The following is a 15,663-nucleotide window of genomic DNA, read 5'->3' as shown; positions in this document are numbered from 1 at the left end:
AATAGAGTAACAAATATTATTTATAAATTAAATGAGGAAATTATATTTTGACGTTTATCCAACTAAGGTGATAAAGAAATAGTTTGAAATAATTTAAATTACAATTATCCACTATAACATTTCAACCCGAAATTCGGTTTTAGGAATGATTTTTTTTAACTGTGAAATTGTGATGGAATTTTCAAGGCAAGACATGGTGAAGGAAATAAGATATATTTTCCCTCTGACCTTAGAACAAATTACGTTTTGTATCTACATTAAAGATATGAATTTTCTAAAATTAATACTTTTTTAATTTGATGTCTATTTCACTTACAATATCACATATTTATTTTGTTTTACTTCTAGTTGATTTTCTCTACATTGTGTAAAATATTGTAGTAGTTAAACAAAACAGTAAATCAAATCTGCCTCAGAACACTTCCGGGACACGTTTGAGACCGGAAAGTAAACAGGGGTGCAGCCGGAAGTGAGATCGGCGTGCGTCTTTAGCTTTAGCATCCAGCATGGACAACAACACTGACGGTACGTGGGAGAGTTTACCCGTCAAACTGAACCCCAAAATCTTGGAGACGCTGCGAGAGCTCAAGTTCTCGCACACCACACCCGTGCAGGTAGGTTCGGTTCCTGACAGCCCGGTTCGGTCCACGCGTGGTCGTTTAACTCTTGTGTGTGTCTTCAGTCTGCGTGTATCCCTCTGTTCGTGGGGAACAAGGACGTGGCGGCCGAGGCGGTGAGTGAGACTGTTGTGTGTTTACAGTTACAGTGACAGTGACATGAGCTGGGTGGAGACCACGGGTCAGATCCAATCTCTACTCTGGCGTGGGAACATCCCTCCCTCTGTTATGTTTTGTCACGTGAGCTGAAGTCACTGATCGATGACTCGTGTGCAGGTGACAGGCAGCGGTAAGACTCTGGCCTTCGTGATCCCTGTCATCGAGGTTCTGCTGAAGAGAGAAGAGAAGCTGAAGAAGCTGCAGGTTCGTCCAGTTCCTCCTCCTGGTTCCTACTGGAGTTTTCATGCTGTTCATCCACGTGTCCTGCAGGTCGGCGCTCTGGTCGTCACACCCACTAGAGAACTGGCCCTCCAGATCAGTGAGGTCTTCCAGACGTTCTTGCTCAAGTTCCCACAGTTCACGTGAGTCGCCGTCCTCGAGCCCCTGATGTCACACCAGGATCTGATATCGGTCCGACTTTTTTTTCAGGGTGATTCTGATGACTGGAGGCAACAACCCGATTGAGGATGTGGACAAATTCAAGCTGCAGGGGTCAGTATGTGGCAGATCTGGTGTTGGCTGTTCTGGTCTGACTGTTCTTGGATCTAATGTTCTGGTCGCGACTGTTTTGGTCTGATTGTCCTGGGGTCGACTGTTCTGGTTTGACTGTTCTGGTCTAGACTGTTTTTGTATGATTGTTCTGGTTTGACTGTTCTGGTCTCGACTGTTTTGATCTGATTGTCCTGGTTTGACTGTTCTGATCTCGACTGTTTTGGTCTGATTGTTCTGGTTTGACTGTCCTGGTCTCGACTGTTTTGGTATGATTGTCCTGGTTTGACTGTCCTGGTCTCGACTGTTTTGGTCTGATTGTTCTGGTTTGACTGTCCTGGTCTCGACTGTTTTGGTATGATTGTCCTGGTTAGACTGTTCTGATCTTGACTGTTTTGGTCTGATTTTTCTGGTTAGACTGTTCTGGTCTCGACTGTTTTGGTCTGATTTTTCTGGTTTGACTGTCCTGGTCTCGACTGTTTTGGTCTGATTGTCCTGGGGTCGACTGTTCTGGTTTGACTGTACTGGTCTCGACTGTTTTGGTCTGATTGTCCTGGGGTCCAATGTTCTGGTTTGACTGTTCTGGTCTAGACTGTTCTGATCTCGACTGTTTTGGTCTGATTGTCCTGGGGTCCAATGTTCTGGTTTGACTGTTCTGGTCTAGACTGTTCTGATCTCGACTGTTTTGGTCTGATTGTCCTGGTCTCGACTGTTTGGTCTGAATGTCTTTGGGTCTAATGTTATGGTTTGACTGTTCTGATCTCGACTGTTTTGGTCTGATTGTCCTGGGGTCCAATGTTCTGGTTTGACTGTTCTGGTCTAGACTGTTCTGATCTCGACTGTTTTGGTCTGATTGTCCTGGTCTCGACTGTTTGGTCTGAATGTCTTTGGGTCTAATGTTATGGTTTGACTGTTCTGGTCTCGACTATTTTGGTTTGATTGTTCTGGTCTCAACTTTTCTAGTTTATTTGTTCTGGTGTCGACTGCTCTGGTCTGATTCTGGTTTGGGTCTCAGAGGGAACATAGTGATCGGGACACCAGGTCGCCTGGAGGACATGTTCAGAAGAAAGCCTGACGGTCTGGACCTGGCCAGTGCTGTGAAGAGTCTGGATGTTCTGATCCTGGACGAAGCCGACCGCCTGCTGGACATGGGCTTCGAGGCCAGGTAGAGTGTTGGCGTGTGAGTGACGTGTTGTGCCAGCGAGTTAACCCAGTGTTCGCCTCCAGCCTGAACACCATCTTGGGTTTCTTGCCCAAACAACGTCGGACGGGTTTGTTCTCGGCCACTCAGACTCAGGAGCTGCAGAAACTGGTTCGAGCCGGACTGAGGAACCCTGTGCGCATCACGGTGAAGGAGAAGGGCGTTGCCGCCAGCGCCACCCAGAGGACGCCCGCCAGACTGTCCAACTCCTACATGGTGAGCGACACCGACTCCTGACTCATCATTTATTCTTGTGTGTCGGTTTGAATCCTAAACCTACCCTTGAGCAAGCTTTATTCTAGCAATGCACCCTCTGGATCATCTTCATATGATTGATTGACAGTTGTGTGTTTGCAGATCTGCAGGACGGAGGACAAGTTCAACAACCTGGTGGCGTTTCTACGGCAACACAAGTCGGAGAAGCACCTGGTGTTCTTCAGGTGAGCGAGTGGTCATGTGACGTCAGCATCTGAACGAGGACAGAACTTTGTTGTCCTCTCTGTGTGTATGTTTGTGTGTTTGTGTGTGTGTCTCAACTGACTTAATTTCCTCACAGCACCTGTGCAAGTGTGGACTACTTCGGTCGCGCACTCGATGTTCTGGTGAAGAAGTCCTCTGTCTTGTGTCTGCACGGAAAAATGAAGCACAAACGACACAAGATCTTTGCAGAGTTCCGCAATCTGAAGAGGTGTGTGTGCGCGTGAGTCTCTGACTGTGTGTGTGTATGAATGTTTAAGTGTGTGTCTCTGCTCTCAGCGGGATCCTGGTCTGCACAGACGTGATGGCTCGAGGCATCGACATCCCCGACGTCAACTGGGTTCTTCAGTACGACCCACCGAGCAGCGCCAGGTACACCCGGAGATGAGACCTGGTTGAATTTATTATTTCAAATGTTGAAACTATTTTATTAAAATAGTTTCTTAAAGTGATAGTTCACCCAAAATGTAAACTTCAACAAGAAAAATTGTTCCCAAAAAAGTTATATATTTTACACTCATTCATGGCAGGCGTTGAAAAACTATCAGCACTTTAAACTGGAATTATTTCGAAAATACTTTGTTATATCGCTTTAAGCAGTTCATTTGTTTCAATCATTTCTATATTGAATGTTTTTTTTTTCTTTTCATAATTTCATTTAAAAATGTAAATTTAGATCCAAAATGAATGCATTTTTTTTTACAATGAGTTTGATATTCTTATTCTAATAGCAATACTTTTATTCAATTCAATATTTTCTATTCGTGGCCTTCAATATTCTATATAAAAATGTGCGAACAGACATAACCAATAGAGTACCGAGCTGCTTGATCGATCTTTCAGCCAAGCATGGTTGGTATAATTGTCATGTTCAATAATATTTAATTTAGAAAATAGATTTTTAAATATTTGGAATTAGAATATTAAACTCTATGTATATTATTATAATAAATAAAAAATAATAATAATTTTGAAAATATAAAGTATATTTAATTAAACTATTGAGAAGGAAGATCTAACTTTTCAATATTCAAATTATTAAATTAAGTTATTCAAACTAACCTTTCTATATTTTGATATACTTTCATACATTTGCGGCAGCCTTGTAATCAACCCTTAACTAATTAGTTAAATATTAAAAATGCTTAATAAAAGACTTGTGGTTGCTCCTGACATCCCACAAACGTAAGTTGTGATATATTTTTTCTTTGTGTTTAATTTGTTGGTTATTTTAGATTTTAACATTTATGTTTGATAAACATTTACTCTGAAGTAAACAATCCTTCATTAGTAATATTTGTAACTGCATGTTTTTGTATGTATTTATGTTTTTGGTGACGTTTGTTCCAGCGCCTTCGTCCACCGCTGTGGTCGCACGGCCAGGATCGGTCAGCAGGGCAGCGCTCTGGTCTTCCTGCTGCCCATGGAACAATCCTACGTGGACTTCCTGTCCCTCAATCAGCACGTGAGTGTTAGCATGTCGCGCGTCGCCGCTCGCTTGATGACACGTGCTCTTCAGTGCCCCCTACAGAGGAAGTCCAGTATCAGCGACGTGGTGGACGTGCTGCCGAAGATCAAGGCCATGGCTCTGGAGGACCGGGCCCTCTTCGAGCGCGGCATGAAGGCCTTCGTGTCGTACGTGCAGGCGTACGGCAAACACGAGTGCAGCCTAATCTTCAGGATCAAAGGTCGGAGCGGGGACGTTCAGGGAGAGAGTTTCAGGGTCGCCCCCCCGGGTTCTAACTCGGACTCTCGTTGCAGATCTTGATCTCGCGTCAGTAGCTCGTGGCTTCGCTCTTCTCAGACTCCCCAAAATGCCGGAACTGCGCGGGAAGTCTTTTCCCGGCTTCGTGGCGACAACGGTCGACACGGATGAAATCACGTTCAAGGACAAGAACCGCGAGAAGCTGCGGCAGAAGATGCTGGCGGCGAGGAAGGAGAGCATCGCAGCGGGAGAGATCTCCACGAGAAGGAGGAGGGCCCCGAAGACGGAATCCTGGTCCAAACAGAAGACCAGGAAGGATCGGCGTCGGAAGAGAACAGACAAGCGGAAGCTGAACGAGGTGAGTGACGCGACCGGTCCTGGTTCAGATCAGTCCTGTTTACGCTGCGTTGATCCAGGGGTCGGACGAGGACAACCTTGACGACCTCGACGAGCTGCTGAAGGACACGCGGCTGCTGAAGAAGCTGAAGAGGGGGAACATCAGCGCGGAGGACTTCGAGAAGGGGGTCTCGACGTCGCACAAACCAGGCGGAGACTCCGGGCTACAACTTTATTAGCGGATCAGAGGTAGAGCTTGATGAGCTCGTCGCTCACCGCGGACGGCGTGAGGACGCCGAGGTCCGTGAAGAGCAGCGTGATCAGCGACGGCGGCGTGTAGTCGATGATGGGATGTTCCTCCGCCAGGTTGTCTCCGCTCCGCAGGGTGTCCGCTTTGTACTGCGGAGAAACACACAAGGTCCGATTAAGTGCCAGCGCCAGCTTCAACCCAGCAAAGACACAGAACCGGTTGTGACTGGACCGGCCATGTTTGTTCAGTCAACTTTTGTACAATAATGTCAACAAACAATAAAAAGATTCTATGATAGAGCAACATTTCTATCACATTTAAAAAATATATATATCAGTATTTAACTGGATTTTTTTTCACGAGAATACTGCATCTTCTTTAAATAGCTTGTTATGAAAGTTTTTTAATCTCCATGGTGGCTTGAAACTACTAATAACTATAGAATAATAATGTCAAAAATAATTGGTGAAAACATTTCCTGAATGTATTAAACTAAACTAGAAAAATCTCAAACGCCCCTTTCTAAAAAGAATTGTCCAACAACCAGGTTTATTAAATAATTCAGTAGTAACGTTGATTATAAGTAAGTAATTTGTATTTATAAAGAACTTTTCCAGACCAGGGTCACAAAGCACTTAAACAATCAAAACAATATTCAATAAAATATATACTTTAAAGGTCAAAGATCATTCCAAAGCTTAGGAGCAACAGTCTGGAAGGATTTCTCTCCTCTGGTCCTGAACTGTTCAGGAACCGTCAGTAGATTCTGATCCACAGACCTCAGAGCCCAAGCTGGGGTGTAAGGCTGGATCAGATCACTGACGTAAGGAGGAACTTGACCATGAATAGTTCTGAAAGTAAGAACCAGAATTTTGAAATTGATCCTGAAAGAAACTGGCAGCCAGTGAAGAGTTTTAAGGATCGGGAAATAAAGATACATATCCTTCTTGTTAAGACTTATAAGTTCGATGTGCAGCAGTGAAATGGGTCCCCACTGAAACATGTTCCGGCAGCGCACGTCACTGATGGTATAGAAAAATGTATACGACTATAAACATTTTCAGTAGGTACTGTTGTACCTCACAGGCCTATTGCAAGCCCAGGGGTTCTGACGTTACCTTGAACTTGTCCGGGACGTCCTGCTGGTTCAGCGGGTACAGTCGCACGAACTTAAAGCTCTCCGCCACCACGTAGAACGGCTTGTTGTGAGCTTTAGAGCACACGGCCGTCTGATATGTTCCAATCTGAGGAATTAAACCCACGACCCGTTAGTTCACAGACATGGTGGGTCCAGACTCGAGCGCCAAACCTTGTTGATGATGCCCCCGCTCTCCACGACTCCTTCAGCGCCCACGATGACCAGGTCCACCTTCTCCAGGACGTACCTGCCCAGGACACCACACACACTCACAGTCTGAGCCGTACACCCCGTGATCCGACCCGACTTACCCAACGGCGGCGTCCAGGACCAGGGTCACGGGCACGTGCAGCTTCCTGAGGGCGGCAGCCATCTCTTTCCTGCACACACAGGTCACATGGTTGCGCGGGTGCGAGGGGGGGTGTCAGGGAGGTGAAGAACTCACCCGGCGCCGTCGGGCTGAGACTCTGTGACGTAGACGGAGAATCGTTTTTTCTCTGCCGCTGCCTTCTCCAGGACCCGCAGGACCACCCGGGAGTACGAGTGCGTCAAGATTTTCTGGTACACACATGTTAGCCGTCATGAGACCCACAAAGCTGTCGTGAGTATTGTGTGTGTAGGGTTTTTTTGCGCATGTGTTCTTCGTGCTCACCGCTCCATCCTTGATGAAGGTGTGACACAGTTTGGCAACTTTGGATCTGGACATGGAAATCTTCTCCAGGAATAATTCTCCTCTTTCCTCCATCACCTTTTTACAGCGAGACAAGTCCTGCACACAGTCGTGAGTGTGAGTCTGTGTGTGTTCTCTTTGACAACTAATTTTGAAAGTGTTAACAACAGATGTACAGTAGTTTAAGGAAAAACCAACTGATGAAGAGTTTGTGGCTGTTGGTTGAGTTACAGATGGTTTGGGTTAGAAAGAACTATCTGATTTTGTTCTGATTCATCCACTGATAATCGACTATTATGTGCGTCTACAAATGTGTGCGTCTGACCTGGTGCTCCAGAGACGTCAGGCTGATGAACCTCAGGAAAAGTTCTCCTCCAGAAGAAACGGCGACGGACGAGTCGACCTGGGTCAGCTGGTCGGTGGCCCATGTCAGACTCTCCCTCAGACCCAGGATGGTCTCACCTGGGTCGACACCAGAACAAAAGGCGTCAGATAGCAGATGGGGTGGATCAGAACCAGAACTCACCTTTGTCTCTCCTCAGAAACTCCAGCAGAGTTCTGATGGCCGCCACTGCGGAGGCTGTGTCCGGGTCCCCTCGGGTCTGGGCCCGGAAGTACTCCACCAGTTCTGACACAATAAAAACAACAATACAATCAGTATGTGGTGCAGCCTACTCCCATCAGTATGTGTGAATGGCTGTCAAAGCGCTTTGTGACACTGGTCTACAAAGGCGCTATATAAATAGAGATTATTATTATTATTATTATTATTACTTACTCCGGTACACTTACACTTTCAATGTTACATGGTGATTTATTTTTCTAACAGTTTTGTGTTGTTTACATAGTAAGCAAGTAATATATGCTTGTTAATAACTGTGTGGTTTTGCATTTATTTAGGTACATTTAAGGCGATAGATGTCTAAACTTTGATGAACATATCCATTGAATAAATACAAATGATGTGAACAAATACTTTTCACTGTGTCAGGGATGTTTTTTCCTCTTCTATGACACATACATCAAAATATATTCTAAATAAATTGTCCTGTGTTTAACGGACGAGTATCTCACCATCACTGCATCAGGACAACATAGTCATCATGTACACAATTGTATATATATGGTGAGAAAACTAGAAAACAACACGTTACCTTCTTGGTTCATCTTGTTTTCTCCTTGTGTGACGAACGACTTTGCATGTATGACTTTTTTTCCTCAAGATAAATCAACCTTATGTCAGACTTTCATTTATTCTGCAATATACCCGTTAAACGTGTTGACGTTTGCGCGGAGATATGACGTCAGCCGTCGCACCGGACATTCGTCAGCAACGCTGACTTGAAACCATTGACTGTTTTTGCTAAATAAATTATATATGTTTTATTTGTATAACATTTTTAATTCTATAGTTTACATATAATTGTCTTTCTCATATGAATCTTTTATTTTTAATTAAACAACTTTTTTGAACTTTGTTTTGTTCACAAATGTACAAAAGTCTCCAAACATTCATGATGACACATAACTTGACATATTGTGTTGATGACGTTCATGGCCGCGTGATTCAAATTTAACTGTGACATTTTTTTGTTGTTGCTCAAAACTGGTTTCACTGGTTCGGCTCAGAACCGAACCTCGTTTCCTCAACTTGTACTTTAGTTTCAACAACCATTCCTCGATCCTGAGGCCAAAGACAAGTCCACAGTGAAACACTGGCTTAGAAAAAATCCGACCGGGTTCTGGTCTGGGTTCGAGTCTTTGTTCTCAACTCTGGTTCCGTCTGCAGCCGCCCCTCCCTGTGTGTGTGTGTGTGTGTGAGTGTTCTTGTCCCGCGCATGCGCACTCGTCACAGCACTGTTTGCATTGTGTCTGCGGCGCCGGCGAACTCGAACCTCTGAACAACCGGGACCATGTCGGGACGGTCGGTCCGAGCCGAGACCCGGAGCAGGGCCAAAGATGACATCAAGCGGGTCATGGCCGCCATCGAGAAGGTTCGGAAATGGTGAGAAGAAGGGAGGCGCTTGTTATCTAACCGGGAGAGGAGCGGGTGGGGGCTCGGGTTCGGGCGGAGGGATGGGAATGAAAGAAACCGCCGATTTCAGGGGAAGGTTTCGGATCCACACCGCGGGGTTCGGGGGCGTCGTGGATGGACCGGGAACCGCTACCGGCGGAGAGTTTTGGGACGCGGGTGATTCGCGCGGGTTCCGATCCTTCTAGGACCCGGGGGCCATGTCGGCGCAGTCACATGAAGCCACGAGCCCGGGCGTCGGGACGAACCCGACCAGCTGCCGGTACCGAGGCCCATGTCTGCGGTTGGGAGAACCGGCCGGCGGAAGACGAGTCTAGATTAGACTTTCTAATGAAGCGTGAAGCCCCCGGACCAGAACCGAGCTCGTGCGGGGGTGGGGAGGGACACGGTCGAACACACACACACACACACACACACACACACATTGTTTTTCTTTTATTTTCTGAAACTACTTTACAACGTTGTTCCTCCAACCCCAACGTTTTTCCAGATATTAAGGTATTAATCGCACGTCTTCAGATTATTTTCTAGTTTGGTTTATTTCTCAAAAAGAAGCGTCATTGGTTGATGGTTGTTGTGAACATTGTTGAGATCAGATGATGGACACATGTCACCTCTATAGTCTCTGGTCCCATCAATACACTCCATAGTCAAATAAAGTGTCTCTCAAGTGACCTCATAGATCAAAGTCACCTCTCAAGTACAGGTGTGTTACTACAGTATTATGATACAGGGGCAACGATTGTAATACTGTAGTAACAAGGATATATATTTGTAGTATTGTCCAGTACTTGAGTCTGGTGTTGAAGAATTTACAGACCACATGACTCTTTATGAAGTTGTAACTGCTTTCATTTGTTTTGAAACCAAATGTGTTCAAACACCAGCTTTAAAAGCTGCTGGAGTCGGCTGTAAATACAAATTACTTACTTACTTACTTACTGTATCCTCTCGTCCTCAGTCAGCGTCTGGATATAGCAGGATTTTGTTTTTATTTTAGTCTCCATCAAAGGTCTTAAAGTTTAATTTGAAGACAAATTAACAAACTCCTTGAATATTTTAATGGTAATTGTAAATAAAAAATCTTTCTTTTTTTTAAATTAGTGCTAATTGTATTGAAGTATAAACCATAATAACTATGATAAAAAATAATATATATATATATATATATATCAGAACTGTGCTGTTGAATATCGATCCAGTATTGCGAACATAAACATCGACATAAACTGTGAATTGATATTTTCTCACAGGGAGAAGAAGTGGGTGACGGTCGGGGACACGTCTTTGCGCATCTACAAGTGGGTTCCGGTCACCGAGCCCAAATCGGACGACGTGAGTACAAAGATTTCTATGGTTACGATCTGGGTCGGTTCTGAATATGCTTTGCTATCCAGAAAAACAAGAACAAGAAGAAGGGCAAAGATGAGAAGTATGGCTCTGAACTGACCACCCCAGAGAACAGCTCCTCCCCTGGCATGATGGACATGCATGGTGAGTCCGGCTTATACCGGGTCAGAACCATGACTGGCGTTGCTGAATGAGGGTTGTTTTGTGTGCGCAGATGACAACAGTAACCAGAGCTCCATCGCCGACTCGTCTCCGGTCAAACAGGAAAACAGTTGTAGCACCAGTCCTGCCGCCGACTCCGCACCATCGTCTCAGCGAGACAACGGGGACGTGAAGAGTCCGGACCTCAAGAGAGGTGAGTCCGGTCCGGTACCTCCGCACAGAACGTGTCGCTCACAGATGTCCTTAGACAAGATGGCGCCGCACGAGCAGCAGCTGGTTACAACAGCTCCCTCTTTCTTCTTACTTTTTATTACACTTTTTCCTTTTTTTTGGCGTCTTTTTAATTTTTTCTTTAGAGTGGTCGGATCTTGTTGCCGTTGTGCACAAAACGAGACCACTTTTACAACTTTTGCATACGGTTTTCTGCTATTTTCGTCACTTTTGGGAACTCCGTCGGCAGACACGCTCAGCGGGTCTATTGTTTACACAAGGGATCAGCTGTTGGGGTTGCGCAACACCGCTCTCTCTCTCAGCGCGGAATGGATGATTCCCGTGGAAATCAAGAGAAAAAGACGCGGATGCAGAGCAGGTCGGATGAAACAAGAGAAGAAGCGTAAGTTCCGTCCCTTTATTCCATCGATCATCATGGGAAATGTACGTTCGATTGTGAATAAAACGGACGAGCTTGCTGCGCTGACCCGGCATCAGAGAGACTTCCGGGAGAGCAGCCTTCTATGTTTCACGGAGACCTGGCTGACGGAGAAGATCCCAGACTCTGTTGTTTCCCTGGAGGGGTTCAAGATGGTGCGTGCGGACCGGGACATGGATGGAAAGAGGAGAGGAGGAGGAGTGGCGGTGTTTATTAATGAGAGATGGAGCGATCCCGCTCATGTCTCCATTAAAGAACAAGTGTGCACTAAGGACATAGAGTTCGTTGCGGTGGGCATCCGCCCGTATTACATCCCGAGGGAGTTCTCACATGTGATTGTGTTCACTGTTTACATTCCTCCCTCTGCGGACGCAGCCGCAGCGAGCGAGAGGCTGAGCGCCTCAGTGTCGGACCTGCAGCTCAAACACCCGAACTCTCTCCTGCTCATTAACGGAGATTTCAACCATGCCTCACTTTCCTCCATTCTTCCCACTTTCACACAATACGTGAAGTGCCACACCCGGGAGGACAAGACTCTGGACCTTTTATATGCAAATGTAAAAGGTGCCTACACCTCCACCGCCCTGCCCCCCCTCGGCCGCTCTGATCACAACCTGATACGTCTGCGACCTGAATACACTCCCATGGTGAGGAGACAGCCTGCACAGAAAAGAACTGTTAAGATGTGGAATGATGAAGCCAAGGAGAGGCTGAGAGACTGCTTTGAGTCTACGGACTGGAGCGTGTTCTCTCATGGTGATGACATCGACACCTTCAATGACCATTCCACAGATTACATAAAGTTCTGTGAGGGCAACGTCACACCGACCCGCAAGGTGCGGTGCTTTGCCAACACCAAGCCATGGGTGACCCCTCAACTTCAAGTTCTGCTGAACAAGAAGAAGAGGGTGTTTGCTTCAGGGAGCAGAGAGGAGCTTAAGGAGGTCCAGCGTGAACTCAAGAAGGCGATCAGGATGGCCAAGGACGAATACAAGGGGAAACTGGAGGAGCAACTGGCGCAGGGCAACACAAGGGATGTGTGGAAAGGCCTGAAGAACATCTCAGGTCATGGCCAGAGTGGAGCCAGAGCCACAGCAGGGGGAGACCAAAGATGGGCCACTGAACTGAACCAGTATTTCAACCGGTTTGATCAGGGCCCCCCTCCCCCCTCCACCTCTGCCCCTCACTCTTCACAAAGCTGCTTTTCCCCTGCTTCAGCCCCCTCCCCCCAACTGTTCTCACCTCCAAGCAACCTTTCTCCACCCCAACAAGCCCTACTGCCTCAGCTGCCCAACCCCCCACAGCCACCTCTCTTTGTTACATCGGAACAGGTGAGGAGAGAATTAAGGCGACTGAAGATCAGGAAAGCTGCTGGACCAGATGGACTCAGCCCCAGACTGCTCAGGGACTGTGCTGATCAACTTTGTGAGTTGGTCACACACATCTTCAACCTGAGCCTCAAACTGGAGAAGGTCCCGGTCCAGTGGAAGACCTCCTGTGTGGTTCCGGTTCCCAAGGCGGTACACGCGAAGGAGCCGAGCCACTTCAGACCAGTCGCCCTGACCTCCCATCTGATGAAGACCTTGGAGAGGCTGGTACTCCGCGAGCTACGCACGACGGTGAGCTCTGCGTTGGATCCGCTGCAGTTCGCCTACAGGCCAAAGATGGGGGTGGATGACGCCGTCATCTACCTGCAGCACCGGGCACTGTCTCATCTGGAAGCCGCCGGTAGCACTGTGAGAGTCATGTTTTTTGACTTCTCAAGTGCTTTCAACACCATCCAGCCGGCGCTGCTAAGGAAGAAGATGGAGGACGCAGGAGTTGGGACACAGCTGGCAGCATGGACGATGGACTACCTCACCAACAGGCCGCAGTATGTGAGGCTGCAGGACTGCAGGTCTGAGGTGACCATCTGCAGCACCGGGGTGCCTCAAGGGACAGTGCTGTCACCTTTCCTTTTTTCCCTCTACACGGCGGACTTTACCTATGACTCCAGCAGCTGTCACCTCCAGAAGTTTTCTGACGACTCGGCCATTGTGGGCTGCGTGTCTGGGGGGGGCGAGCTGGAGTATAGGTCAGTCATCAAGGACTTTGTTGACTGGTGTGAGAGCAACTACCTTTGCTTAAACACCGGTAAGACAAGGGAGATGGTGATTGACTTCAGGAAAAAGTCCCCACCATATCAACCGGTGAGCATCCAGGGTTCGGACATTGAGCTGGTGGACAGCTTCAAATACCTGGGTGTTCACCTTAACAATAAACTGAACTGGTCCACACACATCAACGCCGTGTACAAGAAGGGCCGAAGTCGCCTCCACCTCCTGGGGAGACTGAGGTCCTTCGGAGTGTGCAGACCACTTTTAAGGACCTTTTATGACTCCGTGGTAGCCTCTGCTATCCACTACGCTGTGGTCTGCTGGGGAGCAGGCAGCACGGACCGGGACAGGAAGAGACTGAACAGGCTGGTCACGAGGGCCGGCTCTGTCCTGGGCCGCTCGCTGGACTCGGTGGAGGAGGTGGGAGAGAGGAGGACACTCTCCAGACTCTCCTCCATCAGGGACAACGCTCTCCACCCACTGCACCTGACCGTGGAGGAGCTGGCCAGCTCCTTCAGTGGCAGGCTCAGGCACCCCCAGTGTAGGACGGAGCGTTATAGAAGGTCCTTCATCCCAACTGGTGTCAGGATATTTAACTCTCTACTTTAAATATCCTGATGCTAATCCGTAGCGTGTTTTTCTTCTTGTGTGCTTTTTATTTTATTTTTTTTCCGTTTTTTATTTCTATTTTATTTTATTTTTTATTCTATTTTATTTTGTTAATAGTGTCAATTTCTAATTTTGTAAATAATTTGTATACTTTTAAGATCGTTTTTATTTTATTTTGTATTATCTCTTGTACTATTTCTTTCTCCTTGCACTTTATTTTCTTCCAACTGCGCTGTTGTGAAAGTGTGTTTCCCCTCTGGGGATGAATAAAGCCTTTCTATTCTATTCTATTCTATTCTATTGTCCCTCCTCCACAGGGAAACTGGCCTCTGATGGCGGCGAGAGAGCGGCGAAGAGAGAAGGTCTGTCGGGCGACTCTTCGGACAGCAAAGCCACTCAGGTCAGAACTCCGGGTCAGAACCACTCCACCCCGAGCCAACTTGACTGACATGTGTTCGTTGCAGGATCTGGACGACGAGACGCCGCCCATAAAGAAGACCAAGATGGAGTCTCACGACTTCGAGGGTTGAGTGCCGCCGTCGTCCCCCCCAGACCGGGCGAGTGGATCTTACCTCTGTTCACTGGTCCCCCTCCCCGTGCTTCCTCCTCCTCACTGATGCCAAGAGAAGCTCTGCACCAGGCCACCAGCTGGTGGCGCTACGGCGAGCCAAACACTGAACCCCTCCTCCCCCCCCCGGTGACACCACCTTCTCACCCCTGGTGCTGCTCTGAGACCGTGTCCTTTTTTTTTTCTTTCTTTCTTAGCTAGACATGCTAACACGGTCTTAGACCAGCGCCCCCTGCCTCCTGCTCGCTCGCCCCCTCGCCCCGCCCCCCTGACTCGTGTCCGTGGGTGTCATTTGCGCTGCGGATTTCTCAGGAGGGTCGATGCACTGTTACGTCACACTCGATTCACCCAGTCGCCGGTGCCGCCGTCTATCTCACCCACGAGGCTAATGCTAACCCATGATATCTAGTTTTGATTGACAGTCGTGGTGCCATGTTTGCCTTAAGTCATTGTACCTGGGAACACTTCCATGCCTTGCCCACAGGTCGCTCGACAACGAGGCGCCGTCACACCGACTCGTGAGGTGTCCCCGCGGTAGACCCATAGGGGGGCGCAGCTTGGAAGTTTCCCGCCACTCACACCACCATCACACCCGGGTGCTGTCAATCAAGCGGATAGTACATGGCGACAATTTACTTGAAGTTTTTGGACGGAACCTGCGACCTCACGCTGACCTGTGACCAGGAAAAAAAAAGGTACGAGACTTCTTGTGGCGGCGAGTGGGCGAGAAGGGCCACAGGTGGGCGTCGCGGCAAGACCGGCAGATATACCTCATTCCCAGTCCAGTGCGCTGGAACAGATCATGCTAGCTCTACATTATTAGCATCTCATCAAGTTAGCGTCACTCCAGCTGTGAGATAAAATCTTGTTTTTTTTTTCGGGACCATTTTTGTTTGTGTACAGAAGATTTATGGTTTTATTTATTCCATCAGTCAACAGTTTTTATCCTGTTTGTGTTTTTCTTAATAAAATTCACAAAGTCACTCGTTGTCGTCTTCACTGGACTGTGTTTGTGTCGCTCCAGCGCATGAGTGACCACAGGAAAAAAAAAGTTTCACAGGAGATGCTGATGGATGATCTGACGCTGACGACAAATCTGTAACTTCACCATCTGGGAAATGACAAGATCCACGAACTCTGCTACCTGGTTGACAC

General features: G+C 47.5%; 4 protein-coding genes across 4 annotated transcripts in view; 3 read left to right on the top strand and 1 right to left on the bottom strand.

Moving 5' to 3' along the window:
• The window catches only part of LOC148079326 (kinesin-like protein KIF2A), a 46,361-nt gene that overhangs the window by 21,061 nt on the left and 9,637 nt on the right, over positions 1-15,663 (top strand). The gene's annotated exons all lie outside the window — the stretch shown is intronic.
• On the top strand, positions 471-5,223 carry ddx55 (DEAD (Asp-Glu-Ala-Asp) box polypeptide 55). Its single transcript, XM_087790830.1, has 14 exons — positions 471-614; positions 683-733; positions 894-980; positions 1,047-1,138; positions 1,206-1,268; positions 2,281-2,430; positions 2,493-2,682; positions 2,824-2,906; positions 3,023-3,154; positions 3,223-3,315; positions 4,294-4,408; positions 4,463-4,631; positions 4,705-5,006; positions 5,065-5,223. Exons 1-14 carry the CDS (start codon positions 507-509, stop codon positions 5,221-5,223), a joined length of 1,794 nt encoding a protein of 597 aa, XP_087646956.1. The 5' UTR covers positions 471-506.
• eif2b1 (eukaryotic translation initiation factor 2B, subunit 1 alpha) lies at positions 5,203-8,356 on the bottom strand. Its single transcript, XM_087790831.1, has 9 exons — positions 8,197-8,356; positions 7,569-7,670; positions 7,368-7,504; positions 7,025-7,141; positions 6,818-6,930; positions 6,684-6,752; positions 6,544-6,619; positions 6,353-6,478; positions 5,203-5,383 (listed from the first exon to the last, which is right to left on the bottom strand). Exons 1-9 carry the CDS (start codon positions 8,207-8,209, stop codon positions 5,228-5,230), a joined length of 909 nt encoding a protein of 302 aa, XP_087646957.1. The 5' UTR covers positions 8,210-8,356; the 3' UTR covers positions 5,203-5,227.
• bcl7a (BAF chromatin remodeling complex subunit BCL7A) lies at positions 8,861-15,492 on the top strand. Its single transcript, XM_087790829.1, has 6 exons — positions 8,861-9,047; positions 10,328-10,409; positions 10,472-10,568; positions 10,639-10,779; positions 14,258-14,340; positions 14,405-15,492. The coding sequence occupies exons 1-6, from the start codon at positions 8,956-8,958 to the stop codon at positions 14,468-14,470; spliced, it is 561 nt and encodes a 186-aa protein (XP_087646955.1). The 5' UTR covers positions 8,861-8,955; the 3' UTR covers positions 14,471-15,492.

The sequence above is a fragment of the Callionymus lyra genome, chromosome 5 (assembly GCF_982586985.1).
Source record: "Callionymus lyra chromosome 5, fCalLyr1.hap1.1, whole genome shotgun sequence".
Taxonomy (NCBI): domain Eukaryota; kingdom Metazoa; phylum Chordata; class Actinopteri; order Syngnathiformes; family Callionymidae; genus Callionymus; species Callionymus lyra.
The sequence above is the reverse complement of the archived record's forward strand: the minus strand, read 5'-3'. Positions and strand labels throughout refer to the sequence as shown.